Source organism: Haliotis asinina, chromosome 4 (assembly GCF_037392515.1).
Source record: "Haliotis asinina isolate JCU_RB_2024 chromosome 4, JCU_Hal_asi_v2, whole genome shotgun sequence".
In the NCBI taxonomy this organism is placed as follows: domain Eukaryota; kingdom Metazoa; phylum Mollusca; class Gastropoda; order Lepetellida; family Haliotidae; genus Haliotis; species Haliotis asinina.
This window is the reverse complement of record NC_090283.1, coordinates 14,089,824-14,116,271: the sequence shown is the minus strand read 5'-3', so window position 1 is coordinate 14,116,271 and position 26,448 is coordinate 14,089,824. Positions and strand designations below refer to the sequence as shown.

The window sequence follows — 26,448 nt, the reverse complement described above, 5'->3', positions numbered from 1 at the left end:
ATCGGATGTATGATGGAAACTACATGTCGTCATAGGCGACAGAAAATAGGAATCACGTTATCTTCATTTCTATATTTGATGTTTGTACGTCTGCAGAAATCAGTTTTTGTGTGGTTAATGGGCACTATCAGCGACTTGTTGGAACATGTATTGAAGGAACTGCTTTAATAGTCTTTGACTTGAAATGAAACAATGTCAAAAACAGCGAAAAGCAAACGCACAATGTTAGATTCAGATCTTCAACGCAACTTGTGGCAACGTTTGAATAAAACAGTGTCCTGGAGTGTTTCAGCACCCATGTTTCTCGCTGTTTTCAATTCAAACTCAACCCCAAGGAATACTGAAACGGTTGCTTCACTGCATGATCCACATATGCATGTTATTGATAAGATGTGATTTTCTTGTTACAGATATATACAGACCACCTTGGATAACACAATGGACCTTCCCCAGGTCCTCACCCTGCAGAAGAATCATCTGTATCTGAAGGAGAACCTGCAGGTTGACCCTGTGCTGGATGCCTTGTATCAGGAATGTATCTTCACACAGGCAGACTATGATAGGTGTCGACAAGCTGGGACAGAGAAATGTCAGTTGGTGTTGGAAACGCTGAAAAAGAAGGGAGTAGAAGGTTACAAGACACTCTGTGCTGTCCTCGACACCACACAGCATTTCATCAAGGAAAGACTTGATAATACCTCAACTGAAGCAGGTAGGCAAACCTTCCACGGGTTTCTCGATGAACGTACAAGTATTGCTAATCATCTAATCAGTAAGGAAGCGGAATTGTGAGCATATCAAGTGAAGTAACACGTGGAAACGGTCAAATATGTATCATGTGATATGCATACAATGGATGATTTAGGTATGTCAGTCCGCAAATTTAGAGCTGTACTAATGGATACCGCTCTGTCTTGAATACAAACGTTTTGGCGACACTTGGCTGGTACGTCCATATATTTGAGCATTTGGGCACCTTCAGCGTGACCCACCAGCGTCTCCCATCGTCTTTTGTCGAATCATCTGCCTTCTATACGAATGCTGGTGAAATCCTAAATGCAACAATCTGCTTGTGACCAACGAACCGCCAACGATTACCACTCCACTGTTGATCAGCATGTTCCCTGGGACAGGTTATTCCTCATATTTATTGACTGACATTGCTGATGTGCTTTGAACTAGCGCTTCACTCTATAATGTCTGCCATCAGCTCCCTGATGTGCCTGTACTCGTGCTTCACACTGCATGACTATAATGTCTACCAGCAGCTCCTTGTTGTGCCTGTACTCCTACTTCACCCCGCATGACTATAACGTCGCCCATCCGCTCCCAGATGTGCATGTACAAGGTGCTTCACACTGCATGACTATAATGTCCACCAGTAGCCCCTTGATGTGCCTGGACTGTTTCTTCACACTGCGTGACCGTAATGTCTACCATCCGCTCCCTGATGTGCCTATACAGGTGCTTCACTCTCCAAGACTATAATGTCTACCATCCGCCCTTCATTTCTTCCTGCAATTGTCGAGGAAGGAGGGAGAGCGCATCAGTAGTCCTAAAATGATGGCTGTCGCTGGTTATTTTAGCGACGCTTCACAAAAAGATTACAAATGACTCAGGTCTCGAACAACTTCCACAATTTCTGCAACAAGCAGTATTCCAGTTCTTGACTAAAGTTTTTGCTTCCAAAAGTTGCGATAACGGGATAACGGATTGAAGATGTCTTCTCCCAGGCAGAACCTGTTTCTCTCTTTCAGGCTGTCTGTTTCAGTTGGCAACAGCATACAACGTACTGAAATGTTCCAAACACACCCAATAAGATTCAGGTCTTGACTTTTTGTCGGCCAAGTGTTCTCATGTAAACCGCCCTTGTGATCATAAGATGATTGTCAAAATGGGGTACTACAATTGTCAATCGTCTCTAACATGTCTCTTCGATATCTATGGCAATCATGAATGCCTTTCACATTTCACAAATTTCCGTTTTCAGTCATATGATAACCGATACACTAAAACCGAAACACACATGTAACCAAATGCAAAATGCCCCAGAATATTCCCGGCTACGTTTCATTTGATAAATCACGTGACACAATCTCTTATATTTTTCAGGTAACACAAATCTTGTCTTTGTTCAGAAGGACAAACTGGAAGCTATGTACACAAATGAACTTGCTGAAAAAGAGGGAGAGATAGCTGACTTGAAATCTGTAAGTTAAATGCTCGCTGTCTTGTGAATAGTTGAAAAGTGATTACACACCTTTAGTCTTTCCCAAAGATAATGAAACACGAAACATACTCTGTCAATAACTTTGAATGTCATATAAGACTTGCAGCCGGATAAAATATCCGGTAGTTTGTTCACAAGAAGTCGGTATTTATTTGTTTTCTGGGCTCTCACGTCTGTTTTCAGGCGATAGAAGGACTTGAACAACAAGTTGAACAAAACAACGTTGATCATGCTGAACTGGCGGAAAGAATGAAGAATGAAAGTGATGAACACATGTCAGAGATAGTAAAGAAGAACGAGGAAATTGAAACACGTAAGTTGATGCTTATGTATTACAATATATATATTACTAACAAACAAATGTGATAACTATTGTCCTGAGTGTATTGCATGTGAAGGCAACAATAGAAGCATGTGACAGTCAAACTGGTTTTGTTTTTTTGTGAATAGAGATTTGTCAAAAATATAAATCGATGTCGATGTCAAGCCTAATTGTTCCTATGTTGATAATGACTATCCTTTACAAAATTGGACACTGATATGCGAGTGTGATCCTCGTGATATCATCTGTATTATAATGTCATCATTTATTTATTGTGTCAATAAAATATAGTGAATAATGTAGTAAGTAATGCTTAACATGTATTCGCCATTTCGATAATATAGTTCATATTGTCAGTTTTGATGGTGATATGCGCAATATTGCAGGTTGTAATATTTCTGAAAAGAAAGGAAGCTTTTTGCATAAAAGTGACCATAAATATCTCGAAGGTGACAAACTGCTATTTGGTTGAATCCTATCACTTTTGTCGTTTCAGTGAAGACAGCATTGTCAAAGTTAAATCGTGAGTTGCAGCAGTCTCGTGCAAAATCTGACAATGTTGAGAAGGTGGGTAGATGATAATTTAATGCACTTTAGGTCGTAATCTGGACAAAGTCTGAAATAAAAAGAAACCAGTACATGCATAACAGAATAAAACAAGGACAAATGAGATGCAGCGATATCTGTCTTTTCAGGCACTGAGGGAAGAACAGGAGGCATATGATGCTCTAGTGGGTGTTCCAAGGTCACCAGACAGGGTGGACAATACAGAGCAAGTCCAACATGCAGGTACATTAGACAGATCAATAATCGGTCATGTATATGTGTAGTCTGGCAGGAAACCAAACACCACCACGAACAGCTGACTGCCAGACAATAAAATGAATATGTGTCTAACTACGGTTCGTGTCATTTGTATGGTTCTAGGTTCCCCTGAGACAATGTGCCTGTTTTCGGCTGTGTCCTGTTGTGATGAGAGACAGCTTCGCCTTCTGCCATGCCTTCATTCTGCCTGCAAGCCATGCCTTGATCACCAAGCTACACAGACGGAAGAGAAGTGCATACACTGTCCTTCCTGTGGCCGTCAGTTCACGGTGGAGCAGACAACAATAGATCATGTCAGACGCAATGAAGCTGCCTATAAAGTCAACGCTGATGGTGAGATGAAATGCAGCTACATCGATGAAGATCATGATGCAAAGGCTGTGGTGTACTGTCACCAATGTGATGACAAGCTCTGCTCTGAGTGCCATAAACACCACGACACGCCGAAACGGAATCGAAATCACAGCGTAACGGCGATCAACCAGGCAGAGAATATCCTTATGAGGCCGTGGCTGAAAGAACCTTATTGTAACGATCACCCTGACAACAAACTACAGCTGTATGACCACACGTGTAAGAAGGCAGTCTGTCTTATATGTGTGCATGGGGCCCACAAGAAGCACGAGAAGGAAGACCTGGATCAGGCATATGACGTAGCGAAGAGTCAGCTGGAGGAGCAAGTGAAAAAACAAGAAGATAAACTGCGATATGTCGCTAAAGGTGTGAAAACTGTCAGGGGTCACCAAACTGAGTTGGTAGCGACACAAAAAAGACTGGAGCAAGCTGTAACTAAAGTTTGTAAAGCTGTCGCTGTAAAGTTTCTTCATCGACAGAGACAACTCATGCGGGAAATTCAAATGAGTCTCCAAGCCCCAAACGAAACGGTTGAAGAGAAACTTGACTCTTTACATAACGTTCATACGTCAATAGTATCAGCGATAGACTACACCCAGAGAACACTTGAATCTACAAGACGAGAAGAGCTCATTACTCTAACAGATGTACTGCAGACGAAATGTGATGAAAATCTGAAGTGGATGCTTCCAGAAGATGACACACAAGACACGAGAATCATCCTTTCCTTTCAAGGACAGAAAGCTCTTGAGGAACTTATTGCCACATTTGGTACTCTCGTCACAAGTCTAAACATGGATCATATTCCAGATTCTCAACCTACCTTACAAGGTAAATACATAATCAAAACGATTTACTCTCACGAAGCATGGACCAGTGTCTCACTTGACTAACTGAACAATTCCTTAGAAGATTCATCCCATTTGAAAAGTCTTACTTAAAACATACTGCTTGTTAATCAGCTATATTACTGCTCCACATATGCAAAGAAATGTAATACTTTCAACCGATTGAATAATTATGCTGAATATTACTTGCAAAGTGACAATCAGTTATGGATTGCGTTTTACATTGGTCTAGTCTGTATTCTATTATATTTACATAATACTCATGAGGACGAGTTAATCGTTTGACTAATAGAACTGAAAATTTGTTTTTATCATTCATTCATATAAATAGTTTATACAGAAATCAGAATTCTTGTAAATCAACTATATAAATGTTGCAAGCATGCAAACCATTATAATACTTTCAACTGATTTCATTTTTAATATAAGTTGTTAAGAGAGAAAATCATTTACCAAATGCTTTTGTAAATTGTTCTGGTCTGCATTCGATTTCAGATTTACTGACGATGATAAGGAATGAACGAGAAACTATCATGGTATGATGTCATCACACAGTAAATGTAGTCTCCAAAATACGCACGTTTGAATAGATGTGTGTGTATGTTTATGTATGTTTGTGCGTGCGTGCGTGTGTGCTTACGTGTGTGTATGCAAATAGGGTGGGTGGGAGTGTGGGGTGATTATTGTGTGTGTGTGTGTGTGTGTGTGTGTGTGTGTGTGTGTTTAGGTCTGGTGAATGAATAGACGAATGCATGTGGACACACACATCTTATGCCCCAAAAGTGATCTGTTTAATGCACGTGTTGTTGTTTCAGGTGCATGAAGAGAGGTGGCAACAGCTTCAACAGATGATATGTTGCATCATCCCAGGTACATAGCCACACGATGATGCAGAATGGCAAAGCTACATAGCAAATAACACAACTAACGTTCAAACTTTACAGGATATAATAGCCCATGTGATTAAATCGTAAATATATGGAAATATAAACGTGTTTTCTATCGACTTAATCTTGCGTCATATTATGGTATTCTTTTGTAAACACCATACTATCAAAGGCAATATGAATAATTTTGTCTGTGAACAGAACTCAAAGGACTAGACAGCAGAATGGCGAGATTACAGAAACCTGAACAACTGACATCAGAGGAAGTATATAGCATTGTCACAAAAGTAAGTCCAATCTTCCTACGAGGATTCTGGATAACAGGTCTTCAGTATACACTTCTTGTCGCAAGGGACGTTTCCGTGAATTGAGGGGGGGTGGGGGGTGTAGGGAGTGGGGGGGGGGGGGGGGTGTTGTTCCACCTTTCAACTTGTGTGCATGTTCTTGTAACATGGTGGTATTTACGTGAACACTTTCAAACTCACCCAGGCATGGACCTGGATAAACCGGCTAACCCTTTCAATAATGCATGGATATGCATTCTCTGATTTTAAACTACATGACATGGATGAATAGCAAGTGAATATTGTCACATATAGGGAGTTTCCGTGTATTAACGAATCAATATCAATTACTTTCAGCTCATAGTCGGAGCATGCAACCCTGGTGAGGGAATTCCTCATGGTATCACCTTGCAAGGTATGTGCACTCTGATGTATTTTCGTACTACCAGTAAGGCGTGACATGCTTTCTCTGTTCGCAAGCAACAGGTACCCTCATTAATCTTCAACAAGTCGTTCCTTAAGTTTCTCTGCTGTTGTGTCTTGAGGACCCAATGAAATCTCAAGACTACATTTCAAGACTACAAAGACTCTTGATGTTCCAAGACTGTGAAATGTGTAGCAGCTTGAAAGGAAAACTGCGCTTTCTGCAACTGTATGATTAAAGTGTTTCGTTAATTTACGCTGACGATTCCAGCGTGTGCATCACACCATTGTTTATGGTGCAACTGTTATCTCTGACGACTTGCAACCCGTAAAGGTCCGAGATAGAATAGGCCTAAAGCAACCCAGGCTTGCCATTAAAGGTGACTATGTTTCTCGTAAGAGACGACTAACGGGATCGGGTGGTCAGGTTCTCTGACTTGGCTGACACGTCATCTTCGCAGATCAGTGCAACTTGGGAGATCAGTGCTCATGCTGCTGACCACTGGATTGTGTGGTCCAGACTCCAATATTTACAGACCGCCGCCATATAGTGTGGCGTAAAACTAAACTCACTCACTCACTGACGACATGGATCAACTTGTGGCATGTCCATATCACCCTGGCACCCCCTGATATGAATTACATTATGTAAAGGTGGTTTAACCACAATACATAGACGAGGTATCTTGTTGCAATTGCTTTATATCTTATCAATGTGTCATTGTGATATAACTTTTCTGTAACAGGCGATGCAACATTGCACAACATAAGAGAGGATCGCAGTATCAAATTTGTCATCTGTAAGTAAATCCTAATCATCAGGAGTTTGCTGTGAAAAGGAAAGTGAGTGAGTGAGTTAAAATTTAAAGTCACTTTGGCATTATTTCAGCCACATCGTGACTAAAACAATAATAGTCAAGTAATTAGATGCATTGAATAATACTGATTCATATATGTATATATATATATATATATATATGTGTGTGTGTGTGTGTGTGTGTGTGTGTGTGTGTGTGTGTGTGTGTGTGTGTGTGTGTAAGCTTTACAGTACCTCACCCATACAGCATATAATACAAAATATAAATGAAGCATGTGTCGTCATCCATATGAACTATCATATAATAACATATGCATACATATCATTACATCAAATACAACTATCATATAAGTAAACATGAAAAATAGAGTTATGGTTTGTTGTGTCTGACTAGCTCTTTGTAGAAACACTGAACATTTGTGAGAAGGTTTTTGACAGGTTAATTACTTTCTGTTAAAAAATTAAAAATCAAGCTTTGTGTTTTATGATAAAATCGTGGACGGATTCAACTATTTTCTGGTTTTCACAGTGAATAAGTTATTTTCCGTTCACCGAAGTCATCATAGACCACACTGAGAAAAGGTCGATCTTCAAGCAGTAAGGAATACCATGATAGCGTATGGAGTACGTGTGTCTTGGTCATCTCCTCCGTTACCCCCTCCCCCGAATCAACACCCCACCAGGGCGTGTAGGGCTTGTCTCGGTGGATAAAAAGGGACTCCTGTAACCCCATATACTCCTAATCACAATGCTATAATTTGTCGTTTTTGTGTATCCGGTTTTGTGTATTCTGTAATATTGTATAGTACTGGTGAAGTGTTAATCAAAGCAATATTTTACTTGCTAAACGAACCACATTCTTTGAGAATCAAAATGTGTTTTAGGCACATTTCCAAAATTGAAATGCAGCATGCACACAATAACTAAATTGGAAGGAATATCGTGCCGGACAATGTTTTCCAGAGCACACGCACTTAAATGTCAATGTCTTTCAAACACTAATATGTGCAGGTCTTGCAAAAGGACAAAGCAGGTATGCTTGACAAAGTTCTTGCAAAGGAGGTTTATACACAACACCAAAACCAACTGGTCAGCTCGACGCCTTATAAAACAATCAATTCGAGATTTCCTTTGAATGTGAGATATTTGGCTGCGCGTCTTGCGCAATCTGTCTTTTTCATCCATATACACTCACGAACACCTGTTCATTTCAAAGCTGGTGTCCCCTAATGACCTAATGTGATCCATGGATGAATTTTGTATATGACAAGTAAAATACACTTGAAAGCGGCAGCTGTTTTACTCCAAGAAACAAACCAGCGGACGAGACATGACTTTTTCGGCGCAAATTGTCGTAGGCGCTTTGCGGAAATTACGTAAGTGAACGCGGAAGAAACAGAAAGCGTCATCGTTCCGCTCAGTTTCCATTGTCTTTGCCAGTTATGCTGAGATACTCAACAAACTGAGATAAAAGTCAAAATGATGAAAAAGTGGAAATCTGTGTGTGGATTAGAACTTGAAAATCACTCATGAAGTCTTTGACAAAGTAATATCTGTTCAGGTCATGATCATTTGGACAAAAACCACGAAAGTTCTATATACAACTTCTTATAAGGTAAGCAGCATTTCGGCGTAGCTGTTAAACTCGTTATCAAGAAAGGGATATCTTACAGGTGGTCCTGTAAGTTAAACCTTTGTTTTAGGTCGAGGTCAAACTCGTTTGGTGTAGTGACAACGGTGTTGTTTTATGGGATTAGACACGGATTTTCTATAAAAAATGTAAAATGTGTGTCCTCAGGAAACGACATAAGACACGTGTACCAGAATGTAAGTGAATCGATGTTAGCGAGTTCAATCAGTGACTTCAGTTAATAAAATGGGCTTTCAATTCACTCCTTCCATTAGTAAAATAGTTATTTAGTTTCTTGATAAAATTGCTTGCAAGGTGAATGTTGAAAATGACAGTTTTCAGGATCATTTTAACAATTTCAGTTATGGCAAATGCGCTGCTATACTTCACTTTTCGTCCTACTTATTTTACGGGAAGATACCTTTGTGTAAACGGTTATATGTTCATTTTGAGAACTGGTAAAAAGGGAGAATATATCTCGTGAAAATGAATTTTGAAAGATTGCAGATCAACAGTTCTAGTTGTCTCAACAACATAATTTCTAAAATACTTAGAGACCACAATCACGAAAGGCAAAGTAAATCTTTTCGAGTGTAGCAAAAATAGTGAAAATTTATTTAAAAAATAGAAAAGTAAACGCAAAGTCAATCTTGATTACATTACGTATTCCTCATAGCCCGATATAATGATTACACATTAATAGTATGGATACGTTAATCTATAGTTTAAACTAATCTCCTCAAGTAATCGGGACTGGATTGGCAAGCATAAACATACCTATCACATGCATATCAAAGCCACTCCATACCAATAATATAATTACATAACATATATGATAACAACACTTCATGTTCCGCTCGTCAAACTTCAGAATAAATTTACAGTTATCAAAGAAGACTAACAGACCCACTAGCAGTAAAAAGCAAAACAAAACAAAACAAAAACAAATAAATTAATGAATCCAAATGAATAGATGGAATACTAAAAACCACCAAAATATGCACGCCCCCTTTAAAAGGGCAGAGTGCAAAAGTGGCAAACCGGTAAAATATGCCAAGATTCAAACTCAAAACTATACAATCGTATTTTACTCGATAAATCAGAATGGTCTCAATGTCATAATGTGGGTAGTTACAGAATCGAAGCAAAATATTGTGCATATATGTATCATGAAATAATAATTTATCAACTGAATAATACATAAAAATACTCTTATGATATGTATAACATCACATTTGAGTAAAAAAATGCATGCGTTGAGCTTGTTAGATGTTTTAAAGATTAATGGAATAGGTAGAGAAGGACACCCCCACTTGGGAACTTGGGAGCAGAGAGACGTCACGGTTCAGTGGTTACAGCTATAGGGCCTTCTGTACTCTCTGCTCAATATATTAAGGGTGGTGATGTAGATGAAGGTTACGCAGGAAAAGTAGGTGATGTGGGTATACTACGTCAACAGGCAGCTGTGCAGTCAACCAGATAGTTTGTTGTTTTAACCTGTCTGACAATTGTTACGTCTGACCAGGGAGACAACAACAAGCTGATGTTAACACATGTGATCTAACGATAGTTTTGCGTTCTTTAGCATGTTTTTATTCTTTCATTCATTCACATATGTACTTCTTTCTTTTATTATTCCTTTCTCATTCATTCACATATGCACGTCTTTCTTTTATCATTTCTTTCATTCATTCACATATACTTCTTGCTCTTCATTCATTCATTCATTCATTGTAAGATTTCGACTGATGCAGTAAACTGGCTGAAGTACTGTTAAACGCAGCCTAAGTTGCGATGGAGACGAATCAGGTCACTGTGTGCATTGGAGCATGAGGAGGCGCATACTAATTAGTACAAATGGTGAAGAAAACAAGGGAGTGACCTACCCCTGTTGTAGGTTATTTCTGGTCTGCCACATAGGAGAATACCCCATAAAACCTCGGACGAAGAAAAGCCGGGACGGGCAAACGGGAATGACTAAAAATGGAGACCACACTATTAAAACGAAACATGCTAAACTGGGTAGGTACACTTAAAACTACTAGGTAGGTACATTTGGCGAATGTCAGTTGAATTGGCAAGACATATTTCAATACAGTTTAAAGATCTCACAACACCGTTTATTAGTGTGTCCCAGCATAGTCACTGGAGTTTGGTCACTCTTGATTAGGGCTTTCACAAATAACTTCAACTTCATAGATATAGGTTGAATTTTGTTATATTTATAGAATACCTAAATTCAAAGGAATCTCAAGGCTTAGTATTCTAAGTGTACTGTATATGTTGCTGGAAGTAAAGCTCTGTGTTCGGGACCCGTGAAGATCTGGTGTAGAAGAGGGCTTCAACAACCCATGCTTGCCATAAAATGCGACTATGCTTGTCGTAAGAGGTAACTAACGGGATGGGGTGGTCAGGCTCGCTGACTTTTGCTGACACATGTCATCAGTTCCCAATTGTGCAGGTAGATGCTCATGCTGTTGATCACTGGATTGTCTGATCCAAACTCGATTATCTACAAACCGCCGCCATATTGCTGGGATATTGCTGAGTGCGACATAAAACTAAACTCACGAAATTAAACTGAATTGTCATTAGAATTTCATCTATTTTTAAACCACATGTTTGCAAAATAAAGAAAACGAGCAAACGAAAATATTTTCGTCCACGAGCGAGATTAGTCTAATTAAGACCGGAATGATTTCATTTTTTTTGTCGTGATACTTATAAACACACTTTCATTTATAAATTTACAACCCCCAAGACAATAAAAAAAAACTATGAAAATTTATGTGGAAGTCCAGATTTTTGTACTTGTTACAAATTAGCAGAATTAAGTCAAAATGAGTTGAATTTTGTGCCATGATACTTACAAATATATCCTCATTCATTTACAACCTCCAAAACACAGGGAAAGATGTATTTTGAGTAAAAGTGATTATTCTGGCATATTTTTAAAAATGTTCCTGAACTCGCAAAATTAAGTCAAAATGAGTTGAATTTTGTGTCATGATACTCATAATGGCACTTTCATTCATTTACATCCTCCAAAACATTAGAAAAGATGTATTTGAAGTGAAAAGGAAATATTCTCGCTCATGGGCCCAATGTTTTTCGCCCATGGGCGAGATGTTTTTGAAAATCGGTCTCAATTAGCAGAATTAAGTCATAATGAGTTGGATTTTGTGCCATGATACTCATAAATATATCCTAATTCATTTACACCCCCAAGCCACAGGAAAAGATGTATTTTGAGTGAAGGCAAATATTCTCGCCCATGGGCCAAAATGTCTTTCTCCCATGGGCGAGAGTTTTCAAAATTGTTCTCATTTAGAGGAATTAAGTCAAAATGAGTTGAAATTTCTGTCCTGATACTCATAAATGTACTTTCATTCATTTACATCCTCCAAAAATTGGAAAAGATGTGTTTGGGGTAAAAGGAAATATTCTTGCCCATGGGCCAAAATGTTTTTCGCCCATGGGTGAGATTTTGTTAAATAGCTCTAAATTAACGGAATTAATTGAAAATGAGTTGAATTTTTTGACATGATACTTACGAACATACTTTCATCCATTCACAACCTCCAAAACATGGGAAAAGGTGTATTTTGAGTAAAAGTAAATATTCTCACCCATGGGCCAAATGGTTTTCGCCCATGGGCGAAGCGTTTTGAAAAATCACTCTTAATTAGCCGAATTAAGTCAAACTAAACTTAATTTCGTGTCAAGACAATAATAAATACAAGTTCATTCATTGAAAAGCTGCAAAGCCTGGAAAAAAACATGTAGTTTCAATGAAATTAATTATTCTCGTCCATGGGCCAATATGTTTTTCACCCATGGGCGAGATTGTTTAAAATCGCTGTCAGTTAGCAGAGTCAAGTCACAACAAGCTGAAATTTGTGTCATGATACTTATTAACATTTTTTCATTCATTTACAACCTCCAAAACATTTATTCTGGATGAAATTAAACACTTTCGCCCATGGGCCTACCCATTGGCCACTGTTCGCCCATGGACGTGCCAATGGGCGAGCGAGTTTAAATTTTGAGTTTTCGAAAAAAATTTTTTTCATTTGTTCATCCTTAGCACATATACATAACAGCTGCCTGTTTAATTTTGCGAAATCCCTTGTGAGAGAGTGGCCACAGTGCTGAGAGTTTCTGGACTTTTGTGAGTCCAGAATTAAATTGTGACGTGTTATATATAGAGTAATAATAATGAAAGATTGATTATATAATCCTGTCAACAAAGTACAGTAAAATGACTAGAATATCACAGATATACAAGTAAAACTAGAAATGAATTCTAAAATATTTAGCGATAGGGGATAACACAATATAAAAATAGGCTATAGATCGCCAACAACTGAAGGTAGATCGCCACACTAGGGACCAAGGGGACTTACAGTACATTTGCTACCTGCATGGACCCTAGTTGGATTTACATCATCCCTTCAGCTGATGGCGATTGTAGGAAATTTTAGCCAAAATTAAAAGAACAAGAATACTACATTTAAAAATCCTGGTACGTTTACACTGACTTTGAACGATGTGGGACTTACGTACTCTCTCAGGAGGACAATAATTTTACAATACTTCAACCCCCTTCGAGGGTACAGCCACAAACAGCTCAACTTCCTAGGCTAACTACCAAACATTAAAATACATCTATCTACAGAACATATTATTCAGAATTCAACTAATAAATCAATTTCCTTTAAAAATCCAATACTTAAATGAGAACTAACTGTGTTAAAAAGATCTTTAACTGTTTTAACAGTAAAATATTTCTCCCTTGTGATGGAAAACTCAACACAGTCAAGCAGTATATGCTTGACCGTGACTCTCTCATCACAAGGGATACAGAACGGAGGATTTGTGAGTATATCTAGTATGGCCAATGCGACATCGTCGCATGATGACCTCCTCAGATCTGGACTGACAACCCAAGTAAGTATAATCGATGTAAGGTTTTATTTCATGTAATTTATTGATACCTACTTGAGTGTCCCACCTCTTCTGCATCGGATCACGGATGTAAGTTCCAATGCTAGCTTTGTAATCCGAGTAAGGAACAAGAAGTGGTGTCACAGATTTGTTGAGTGCTGCCTTGGCAGCAAAATCGGCCATTGTGTTCCCAGAAATTCCTATGTGGCTGGTAACCAGCAGAGGATGATGTCGTATTGGCCAGTAGCAAGACCATTATATATTTCAATAATTTCTATTAAAAGTGGATGTTTACACGATAGGTTTTTAATAGCCTGAAGGCAAGAAAGAGAGTCTGAATAAATTATATACTGTTTATGTTTAGGGTGTCTTTCAATATGTTTAAGAGCCGTTAATATGGCATTAGCTTCAGCTGTGAAAATAGAGGCATTGCCCGGTATTCTAGACGATATTGTTGTAGAACCAATGACAGTGGCACAGGCCACAGCGCCACCGTCCTTGGACCCGTCTGTTTACAAGGATTTACCATTTACGTTTTAACTGATTATATCCTTGTTTGTATTGTAATTCATTTGTTTCGGATTTCTTAAACATTGTCAGGGTGAGATCAAACTCTGGCCTAACCAATTGCCAAGGAGGAGACGAAAGAAGACGGGAAGGAGCTAAATTTTATAGCTTAATGCCAGCAGCAGAAAGGAAAGGTTTAATTCGTATTCCAAGAGGCGGAATAAGAGAAGTTTTTTCCCACACAAATCCTCGAAGAGAGGATTAAAAACGCAGTTGTATGCAGGGTTGGATTCATTAGAAAACAGCTTTGTAAAACACTGCAAAGAGAGCTTAATACGCCGATGGTTCAAAGAAGGCTCATCGGCTTCAACATAAAGGCTGTCAACGGGAGATGTTCGAAAGGATCCAAGACAAAGTCTTAGACCGTGAATAGAATCTAAAAGTTTCAGGCTGCTTTTGCAGGCTCCGCCATACACAACGGAGCCGTAATCAAGTTTGGATCGTATAAGAGCTCGGTATAGTTGGAGGAGGGTTTTCTAGTCTGCACCCCACTTTGTATTAGATACAACCTTCAGCAAATCAAGGGCCTTCAGGCATTTATTTTTTAAATATTTAATGTGTGGTCGAAATGTTAAATGTTCATCAAATATTATGCCCAAGAATTTTGCTTCTTTAACAACTGTAATAGGTGTGTTATCTAGATATAGTTCGGGGTCTTTATGAGGTTTATACTTTCGGCAAAAGTGGATGCAATTTGTTTTGGATTTTGAAAATTTAAATCCATTTTCCATACACCATTTATCAATCTTATTTAAACAAAGCTGGAGTTGTCTTTCAATTGTTAGAAATATTAAAATAATCCACGAAAAGTGATCCATCAATTGAATCATTTAAAACCTTTGCTAAACTGTTGATTTTAATGCTAAATATAGTGACAGACAAAATACTGCCTTGTGGGACACCCTGATCTTGAGCATAATAATCAGACAAGGTATAAGCCACGCGGACTTGAAATTGCCTGTCAGCTAAAAATTCGGATATAAGTTGAGGCAGATGGCCTCGCAATCCAAAGCCATGAATATCTTTTAAAATACCGTGCTTCCATGTAGTGTCATAAGCCTTTTCTAAATCGAAACAGATTGACACTGCATGCTGTTTGGATACAATGGCATTCTTAACGAATGATTCCAATCAAACCAAATGGTCAATGGTACTTCGTTTTTCGCGAAAACCACATTGAATATCTGTGATTAAGTTGTTTGATTCTAAGTACCATATCAATCTGTTATTGACCATGCGTTCCATGGTTTTGCAAACGCAGCTAGTCAGTGAAATAGGTCTATAATTAGATGGATCAGTATGATCACGTCCAGGTTTAGGTATGGGAACAACTATGGCATCACGCCAGGATGAAGGAAATTTACCTGACGTCCAAATTTCATCAAAGATATTCAACAGAGTCTCTTACATGATCCTGGTAAGTGTTTCAGGAGTTGATAATGTATACCATCAGCTCCTGTTGTGGTATTATTAGCTTGTTCAAGAGCATTATAAAGCTCATGGATAGAAAAGAGTTCGTTATAATCTTCCCCGTCAAAAAGAATATTGAAAATTGATGGGTTTCTTCTCCTGTTGTTCTTGGTATTTTTGAAATTTTTGAACATAATTAGACGAGGAAGAATGTTTAGCAAGCGTTTCACCCAGTTCATTTGCGATATCGTATCAATCAGTTAACAACTGATCTCCAGATTTTAGATGGTGGATGCTTGATTTGGTCCCCTTACCTTTAATTTTCTGGATCATGTTCCAAATCTTTGACATTGGCGTTCGTGAAGTTATCCTTGACACATAACTTTGCCAAGACTTGCGTTTATTTTGTTTAAAAATACGCCGGGCTTTAGCATTTAGTATTTTATATTTATTTAAGTTATGGACCATGGGATGGCGACGGAAATAATGTTCAGCCTTCTTCCGTGCCTTCCTAGCTTGTTTGCAATCAGCCGTAAACCATGGTTTACGTATGTGAGAATTTGGAGAGGACTTTGTAATACAATCTTCAGCTATTTTGAGAAGTTCAGCAGAGAAAGATTCTATAGGATTTGCAACATCTGTAAAAGCATCAGGTGTTGGTTTACTAGTACAAAGAGTTGCATACAAATTCCAGTCAGCCTTGGTGAAATTCCATCTGGATGATGGAGGAACATCAGATGGACACAGAGCTGTGAGAACAGTAGGGAAATGGTCACTTCCGCACAGGTCATCGTGAACCGACCACTCGAATTCACCCAGTAAATTGGAATCCACTATTGACAAGTCCAGACAAGAGTAACTGCCAGTTCCAGGATGAAGATAAATGTGAGAACTATCATTAAAAATACATAAATCATTGTTTGAGAAAAACTCCTCTCAGATTTTACCGTTTGTATTGATGTTAGTACTACCCCAAAGAGGGTTATGACCATTTAAATCTCCCAGGATGACACAGGGCTTCGGTAGCTGGTCATATAATACTTGAAGGTCAACCTGTTGGAGACAAAACGAAGGTGGAATATATAAAGAACAAAGAGTAAAAACGATATTCAGGGTTATGCGTACAACGACAGCCTGGAGAGGGGTATATGAGGAACAGGACTGTGAATAACACCCTGCCTCACCATAACAGAAGATCCTCCAGTAGCTTTATAACCTGGAGGGGAAAAGTGATGGTAAGAAGTATATGATCTCAAGTTAAAATTATCTGTAGCTTTAAGGAAAGTTTCCTGTAAGCAAAAGGCTGATGATTTTAGATCTTGTATTAATAGCTGAAGATCATTAAAATTATTACGAAGTCCTCTACAATTCCATCGAAAAAAAGTAGTGGATGAAGTCATGGTGGTTCAATTGGAGATCGAGCACATGGAGAAGGTCTTCGCTGATCTGATAGCGATGGCGTGACCTCCATGTCCAGAGGTTCAAAAGTGTTGTGAACCTCTACAGGAACAGTTAAAGGAAGAGGCACTTCTATGTGCTTAAGTGCCCTAGTTTCTTTCTTTTTGAGTTGTTTCTGTTGTCTGTTCCTAAGACGTTCAGGTTTGTTTACCGATGCTGGCTGTACTTCAGGGTCTGAAAGAACTTCAGGTGCTGGCGATGTAGTGGTGGTTAGTGGTGTGGGAGACATTGCTGGAAGCATATGGTCAGCTTCAGTCTCTGTCTGAGTGGCAGCACCATTTCTGGCACCAGAAACACTGTACAAAACAGTTTGGTCATCTGAGACCCAGGTGATCGCAGTTTGACAGCCCTGATCAACCTCTGTACAAGGAGTAGAAACAGCTACTGCTTACGTTTTTGCAGACGACGTGTGACTTGTAAGTGGTAAAAGTTTCTTTGCTTCATTGAAAGATATATTGTTGGTTCAGTTTCAAACTTTGTGCTTGTCTTTCATATGCTGGACATGATTTGGAAAATGACATATGGTTACCATTGCAGTTCGCACATTTCATTTGGACAGTTGACATTTTCATGTTTCCCAGTACAAAGGGAGCAAACTGGGGAGCTGTGACATGACTTAGCTCCATGTCCAAACTGTTGACATTTGAAACATCGAAGCGGATTGGGAATATACACTTCCACTTCAATGTTAAAATAACCAGCTTTTATTGATTTTGGTAAGGACGTGAGACAGAAAGTAAACAGGTATGTATTCGTCCCAATGATATCATCACCTATTTTCCTAGAGAATCTCTTGACAGAGGTGACACCCTGGGACTTCATTTCAGAAGCAATTTCGCCTTCTGACATGTCAGCAAGACATTTTGCCCGATCACGTATGATGCCTCTGCACGTATTAAGAGTTTTATGAATGGAAACAGTAATCCCAGTATTCGCAAACTGACGAGTTGCGAGCAAATTAACAGATTGCTGTCTCTTTGCACATTCAACTAACAGAGAACCTGTCCTGAGACGTGTTACATTTCTCACTTCACCACATATTCCAGCAATGGCTATTGATATGGCAAAGTGTTTAAGGGTTGTCGATCAATTCCGTCCACAACTAGAAAGCGCGGCCAGGATTCACTACTGACTGCAGTAGAGTCATCATCAGAAGATGATAAACCATCTGTTTCAATATGTCGCCTTTTTTTATTTTGATCGAGAACCAGTTAGATTGGGGGTAGCCATAATGAAGAAAGGACATTGAAAGGATATTGGACAACCCTGCTCCCACCCACCATGGAGTGTCAACAAGGGCGGTGTTGAAGTGGAAACCAACTCCAAACCACCAGGGTTACAGGGTTGTTATACTCTAGCAGTACAGACACAGGTAGCTAAAATTGTCAAACAGAAGAAAAGTCAGGCTTGTTCCGCCCATGGCTATTATCTGAAGACACATAGAACCCGGAGGTCAGTATTGCCAGATTGGCCCATGAGCCACCGCCTTCTGGCATAGGACTCTAGGCATAGCAACAATTTTCAAACATGAGAGTATCACAAAAATATTTCGTGGAAAAGATACAAAGATGTACATAATCCACATTTGATGTTGACCATGCACAGGGCATGACATGACCAGCCGATTGGTAGAACCAGGCCAATTCTACCTCCCGTCTAGGTGAAGTCAGGGCCAAAGTGGTGTGTTGAGCGATAGGTACACGGTTGCAGGCACCTATTGCCCTCAACCACCAGGATCCCTTCCTCCACCGGCACAGGGTTGCAACACATGACCAATGGGTTGATGGACCAAATATTCCCCCGGGTCCACAACGGGGGTGTCGGCGAGCTCTTGGCGTTACCCAGAACCCACCCCGAGGAGGTGGCTCGCCACGGGTGTCAGTGGAAGGGAGAAACAGTCATGCAGAACGTAACACCACGAGCGGTCTGACAGCGGTTAATGTGGATTCAGGCATTGACGGATTTGTTATAGATGATGTATACTCTAGTGAATGTGTGTGTCTACCCCCGTGTCAACACGGCAACTAGCCTTTATATATATATTCAGTCATTTACTGAAAGTTCGAGCACTTACGGCCATCGCAACTCATGTGGAATGCCCTCGAATAATCTCCCAGTAGTAAACAAATAGAAAGTCAAGGGCAGATAACTCCTGCCGCCAAAATCCTAAAAGTGCTGACCACCTATTATACGAAATGTGACCCATCACAATTATTATTCAACACTAAACGTTGTGGCCCAATATTATTACTTAATTATTACTTAATTAATAACAAAATATACAGAAAATACACACTCGTAACACCCTCCACCTTGAGGAGTGAGTTAGTGAGTTTAGTTTTACGCTGCACTCAGCAATATTCCAGCTATATGGTGGCAGTCTGTAAATAATCGAGTATGGACCAGACAATCCAGTGATCAACAACATGAGAATCGATCTGCACAATTGGGAACCGATGACATGTGCCAACCAAGTCAGCAAGCCTGACCACCCGATCCCTTTAGTCGCCTCTTACGACAAGCATAGTCGCCTTTTATGGAAAGCATGGGTTGCTGAAGGCATATTCTACCCCTGGACCTTCATGGGTACCCCCTTGAGGAAAAGAATAGGAACTTTCTGTTACAATCATAGCAATAATAACATAATAACATGACATGTAACGATATGAGTAATATGAGAAACGTCTGGCAGAATTACTATGACAAAATGCAGAAACATACAGCACCATCAAGTCATCATACATTTATACCCTGGAAAGTGCATCAGCAGAAACATTGTCTTTGCCTTTAATGCGTTTGATCACAAGATTGAACCCTTGCAAGGTCAAACTCTACGTCATAGGTCTCTGGTTCATTATTTGAAGAAAAGTCTAGGGATTGTGATCAGTAAAAACTTCAAATGGCAAAGTGGTGGTACCAAGGTATACTTCAAAATGCTGTAAAGCTAACAAAAGGCCTAATGTCTCTTTCTCAATGGTAGAATAATTTCTTTGGTGCTTGTCAAATTTATGTGAGAAATAACAAACTGAATCATCCTCTTGAACCAGGACAGCACCTGCACCAACATCACTTGCATCAATTTGCAACTTAAATGTTTTCTCAAAATTCTCTGCAATACTGGAGAATTCATGAGTATGGCCTTGACTTTTTCAAATGCAGTCTGGCAACTGCTATCCCACTGAAATTTTACCATTTTCCCCAAATGGCTGGTAAGTGGAGATAAAAACATCTGACTAGTTTTGGCAAAACTTTCTGTAATAGCCAGCCATAAATCCAAGAATCTCATGAGATCTCTCATGAGGTACTGGAAATTGTACAGTTGCTTCAACTTTAGCATGAACTGGTTGTATCCTACCGTGCCCAACAACATGCCTAAAATTTCAACTTATGCCTTTCCGAATTCACACTTGGCGAGATTCACAGTTAACTTCGCCTCTGACAGTCTTTTGAAGAACGCATGAGTCCTTTTAAGATGGTCATCCCACTCCATGTCGTAATCGTTCCCAAATTTACACTTTGCCTCAGACGGTCCTTTTCAGATGGTCACCCCACTCATCCATGTAAGCCTTGACACAATCAAGGGCTGATGTGACATTGTTGACGAGTCTCTGGAACGTCGCTAACAGCATCACCTTGTATTGATACAGTCCATCTGGCCTAGCGAATGCCAATATTTTCTTTGAGTGGAATCTGCCCGAAGCCCTTCAGTAAGTCAAACTTACTTATATACTTGGTTTGACCAATGCGATCAATGCAATCGTCCACTCTTGGAATAGGATACGAGTCAGTTCGTGAGAGTGCATTGACAGCTTTCATGTCAGCACAGCAGCGCCAAATAGCTCCACTCTTCGGCACAAGAACACATGGTGAACTCCACAGACTGTCACTGGTTTCAATAATGTCATTGTCCAGCATGTACTTCACCTCTTTCCAAAGAATTTCACGCTTCAATGGATTCATCCTATAAGGGCGTTGTTTTACAGACATCACCTACATCTATATCATGGCTAACAACATCAGTTCGACCAGACACATCAAGAAATAAATGAGAGAACTCATAAATCAAATCTGACATCTGAACTTTCTGCTCAGGGGATAAATGTGATAGTTTCTCATCAAGGTGACCTAATACATCAGAGTTTCTCAACTTTGGTGAAACATTATCACTAAGATCATCAAAGTTCACACTGCTAACACAGTCATCAATGTTGTCAACATTTTCACATTTGTCTTTAGTACAATCAGTAACTGGGGAGAGTGCTGCAATATAATTGACATGTTTGATTTCTAACCTGTCATGATATTTCTTAATCATGTTGAGCTACTGCCATTGGATCCAGAACAATATCTTCTAGATTACCAGACAATAGTTCTATTTTTACAGCAGAAGCTAATGCCATATTAACAGCTCTTAAATATATTCAAAGACACCCTAAACGTAAACAATATGTAGTATATTCCGACTCTCTTTCTTGCCTTCAGGCTATGAAAAATATTTCTTGTAAGCATCCACTTCTAATTGAAATTATTGAACTGTATAATACTCTTGCTACTGGCCAATACGACATCGTCTTTTGTTGGTTACCCAGTCACGTAGGTATTTCTGGGAATGTGATGGCTGATCTTGCTGCAAAAGCAGCACTCAACAAATCTGTGACACCACTTCTTCTTCCATACTCTGATTACAAAGCAAGCATTAGAACCTACATCCGTGACCTGATGCAGAAGAAGTGGGACACCCAAGTAGGTATAAATAAATTGCATGAAGTAAAACCGTATATTGGTTACACCCACTTGGGTTGTCAGTCCAGATTTGAAGAGGTTATTTTAAGACGATGTCGTATTGGCCATACTAGATATACTCATTCATACCTATTGAAAGGTGAGGATCCTCCGTTTTGCATCCCTTGTGATGAGAGAACCACGGTCAAGCATATTCTGCTTGACTGTTGAATTCTCCATCATAAGGGACAAATATTTCAATGTAAAAACAATTAAGGACCTTTCTAACACCGTACGTTCTCATTTAATTCTTGGATTTTTAAAAGAAATTGATTTCATTACTGAATTTTGATTATTATGTTCTATAGATAGCTGCATTTTAATTCATGGTAGTTTAGATTAGTACCTTGAATTGTTGGTGGCTGTACCCTCAAAGGGGGTTGAAGTACCGTAAAATTATTGTCCTCCTGAGAGGGTACGTAAGTCCCTACACATTTCCTGTACGTTGAAACTTCCACTGTTTTTAATCGTAGTATATGTGTATTTTTAATATTTGGCTAGATGGGACTAAATTGCTAACAGCTGAGGGGATGATGTAAATCCAACTAGGGTCCATGCAGGTAGCAAACGTACTGTAAGTCCCTATTGTCCCTAGTATGGTGATCTACCTTCAGTTGTTGGCAATCTATAGCCTGATTTTATGTTGTATTGTCCGAATAGTGATATTAGTTTTATCTTTCCACGCTAGTTTTAATTCAAATTGTGATATTCTAGTTGTTTTACTGTCCTTCGGCGACAGATTGTATAATATACATATAATCCTTTTCTTTGTTAAATGTTCTCGTCACAATATGGCTGAGATATTGCCGATGTGACGTTAAATATTAACTCACTCACTCACTTAATCATGTTGACATGACACAATCTCTTTTGTTTACGACGACCAGGTGTCAGGACAACATAGTCTGTGTCGCTAACCATTTTGTTAACAACATAGGGACTTTGAAATATATTGCTCTCAGTGGCTGACCAGGAATGGGAAGCAAAACTAACACTTTCTTGACTCACAAGGGGACTATGTTGAAAAACAAATGTGGTTCATACCAATATTTTGTGTTTTTCTATGCAAGGTTCAAAACTTATTGACATCCCCTCGTAGATTTGCTGAATGGGCTTTACCTCCTCTTGGACTCGTTGCCTAAGTCTAGTGAGAAGTCTGCTCTCTTCTTCATTTACTAGAGGATGGTGGTTGTGTTCTGATAGGGAAGATATATGGTCACCGATCGTGCTACACCTACCTTTACACTTATCAATGATACACTTCCAGTGAGTGGCTACCTGTCTGACAACATGTACTTATGGCCATCATGTAGTACCTGTCTTCCTCCTCTCAGAGACAAAATGAAATCTGCCTTCTGTAGGTTTGTGACTATCAGTGCTTCCCAAACTACCATTTTATAGGGCTACAATGAGTTAGAGAAATAAAAGCAGAGAAGTGAGTTGCGAGTATTAGATAATTGAATCATATGTACTCTCCATTTTATTTTAACTAAGTTGTAATTTCCTTTAGATCTTCACTAAATTTCTTAGTCCATTGAACACCCCTATAACAACACTGAAACAAGATCACTTTGTCCACTTTCTCAGAGATGTAGGGGATTAATGACTAACACCACCCTTGCCAGGAAATCTCATTATGAGGGTAGGGGTGCATTGTTTTTGTGGGCCAAATGAGATGTGGGCGAGTAGAGGTGTGACTAAACCCTAGCCGCACTGTACGGGAGAGTCCAGTGATATACAATGATATACAATAAGTCCAATCATATACATGTGCATATGAATACAGAATGTGTTGTTTTCTCCGTATATGTACCAATAAAATACCTATTAAGAATTAATTTCGTTATATAAGCCAATTACAATGTTTGATACTGTTTGGATAGACTTCAAGCAATGAAGCATTGAATTATCCAACGCCCTGTTTTTTCCCCTTTCCCCGTGATTGTCGGATTATAAAGAGTTCACTGTATATTGTATTGATGATTGTTATGTTGTGCACAGTATCTTATTGAATGCATTAGGAACAGTAATTGTAAAAATGGCAGTCGATCATTTAGTGCGCTGTTTTGGAGTCATGGGACAAACAATACAATGATATATTGTAGGAAGTACAGTTGCTAAATTGAATTAAATAACAATTCTATATTTGCAGGTCATAACGTGCAACTGGACGCTGGTCGAGCCAACACACGCTCGTGCCATGTTAATACAAACGGTGAGCTGGTCAACTCGAGGCCCGACACACAACACACGCAGAGTGGCAGACTACAGAGATTGTGCGGCACATGTAGCTGCGCTCCCATCCCCCTTCCTCCAACCCCCTCTACTGTCACACTTGTCCTCCCCACAACACGATACTGGGAGGCCCACTTCGGTGTGGGTGTGGTGGAAAGAGGGTGGTTGTGGCCTGTTCTAGAGGTGGGTGTTGCGGAGGAGAGCCAGGTGGACAGTATGTGGCATGTTTGTGATCAGCGCCGCTCCTGGTGTGTCAGTGTAGTGAGCTGTGACACGCACCCGGGGAGTCTCTGTACCAGGTTGTATCTGGCGGGGGTGTGGGTTAAGTGTTACAGAAACACAATGTCTGACACACCCGGCACACGGTCCACCCTCCACTATGGCGTTGTGTTGGATTTCAAGAGGGGTAGAATAGGATTTATTGACGTAGACAGGTCCGTTGTTTTAGGGAGGGTTGATGTGACGTTCAAGGAGGATCTCCTCCCTATATTTACTGTCGGTCGGGATCGTCACTACACAGTAAACATGAAGGTAGTCAGTGGGGAGAAGATCCTCATGTCCGACACCAAGAAATCACTCATCAATAACGTCCTGGACAAAGAAATAAACTAAACATGACCCAGTGTATACTTGTAAATATCACACATCTTTTTCAGACAAATTCAATACAACAGAACTCAAATAAGCGGACACAGAAGTTAGCCGTTCATGTGTTGTATGTTGTGTACAACAATCTAACAAGGTTAGCTAAATATGCCGGTTTTCTACTTGACTGTTTTCATGCGTGTACTACCAGCATTTTGCATCCACTCAGGAGTATGTTTATGATTATTACTATGTTTATGAAACATTTCACACATTTATGGGGCATGTCACAACAAACAACTGAGTTGATGATTGAGTAAAGAGTCTTTTCAAATCATGAATATCTTGATATTTTTTATTTCCATGGTAAAATAGATCCGTTCAGTTAGACAATAAAACTGACTGAAGCGGATCATATGATGTCCCAGTTTAAACGTGAAATATCATTTTGTGAGGAAAGAAATTCAGTTGCTAAACTGACCGTTTCTTTATTCTAATCAGTCAAGTTGTATTTGGAAATAATCTAACTTCCCCGCAGAAGATTTGTTTTGTTTTTTTTCTGTCTTTGTTTTTTGGTGTTTTTTTATTTTTTATTTATTTTTTTTTTTTTTGCCAATGCACCATGATCACACATTTTCTTTATTGCCAATGTACCATCATCACAAATAATGTCAAATACACAATCCTGCCACATAACACATCGCGTTTATTACAACCTGTCTCCCGATGTACATTTATACGTGTGTACAAAATTGAAGGTTTATGTGAGATTTCCTGTTATGAAACACTGGGTCTCCTTTTAACAATGGAGTGTGTAGAGATGGATGTGCCATTGTTAGAATTTCACACCAATCTTAATACCGGGATTTAGTTTTGGTCAGTCTGACATGAGTTAATCTTATAAAACACATTCCGTCTATCCCCGTTGTGTTGTACTCAGTTGTGTCAACTCCTCCGGTAAATTACAAGGGTTAACGAAGGGGACCAGAATTCCGCTTTTGGGAACTGTTTGTATTCAACTACTTTACGATGTCAAGTCGACAAGCTGATAAATGTATGCATTGATTTTCTAGCTTTCTTACAGCATGCATATGATAACATGGCTGATGTTCATTGTGTAAAATGTGTTAGGTATGGACTTAGGTATATACTATTTTAGATGCATTGTACTAAATATTTTTAGTAATTAAGCATCCAGTCTAGGCGGTTGCCAACAAAGTTTAGGAACAGAAATAATCAAGGTGCACAGTTAACCCATAGCAGTCTTGACGTTTTTTTGTGAATTAGGTTGTCATATGCAAGCACTACGTTTGCATTGAAGAAGTTAATAGTTTTGAATACGAAAATATTATGTCTTGTAAATCATTTGCAACACTACATGTTGTATATCATATGTTCAAATTCAAATATCAGTCAATCTGCATCTGTATAAGCCTTGGAACACAAGCAAATTTGATTTCAAGCTAAATTTATCTATTTTATCTTAAGGTAAAAACTTAACCTGAGACAACCCATTTTCACTGTCGAAGATGAAGTCCATGTCGTGTATCATGATATTACCATGAATTAATTATATGGTCCTTAAAAGTAAGAGGACGCTGTATGTAACTCAAGATTTTCGTGGAATTACAATTTGTAAACTGTTCCCCAACATGTATTTCCTTACAGTATGTTACTATCACTGCCGTTTCCATCCCCTATGCAAGCTGCAAACAAACCGAATTTGTACCATATGTCTTGAGGCTTAAATGCAAAATAAAACACTGTCTGCCTGTCTGTGTCGCTGTCTGTCATCATTATATCACATATACTGAACAATAAAAAGTAAGGGTACTGGATGTACC

At 39.2% G+C, this 26,448-nt stretch overlaps 1 protein-coding gene across 1 annotated transcript; it reads left to right on the top strand.

The window, feature by feature from the left end:
* Positions 1 to 416: 416 nt before the first annotated feature.
* LOC137280783 (E3 ubiquitin-protein ligase Midline-1-like) lies at positions 417 to 26,374 on the top strand. The gene is made up of 10 exons (XM_067811990.1): positions 417 to 712; positions 2,113 to 2,210; positions 2,414 to 2,543; positions 3,049 to 3,119; positions 3,248 to 3,341; positions 3,480 to 4,562; positions 5,668 to 5,753; positions 6,108 to 6,165; positions 6,920 to 6,973; positions 23,937 to 26,374. Exons 1-10 carry the CDS (start codon positions 439 to 441, stop codon positions 24,629 to 24,631), a joined length of 2,643 nt encoding a protein of 880 aa, XP_067668091.1. The 5' UTR covers positions 417 to 438; the 3' UTR covers positions 24,632 to 26,374.
* The last annotated feature ends 74 nt before the right edge of the window (positions 26,375 to 26,448 follow it).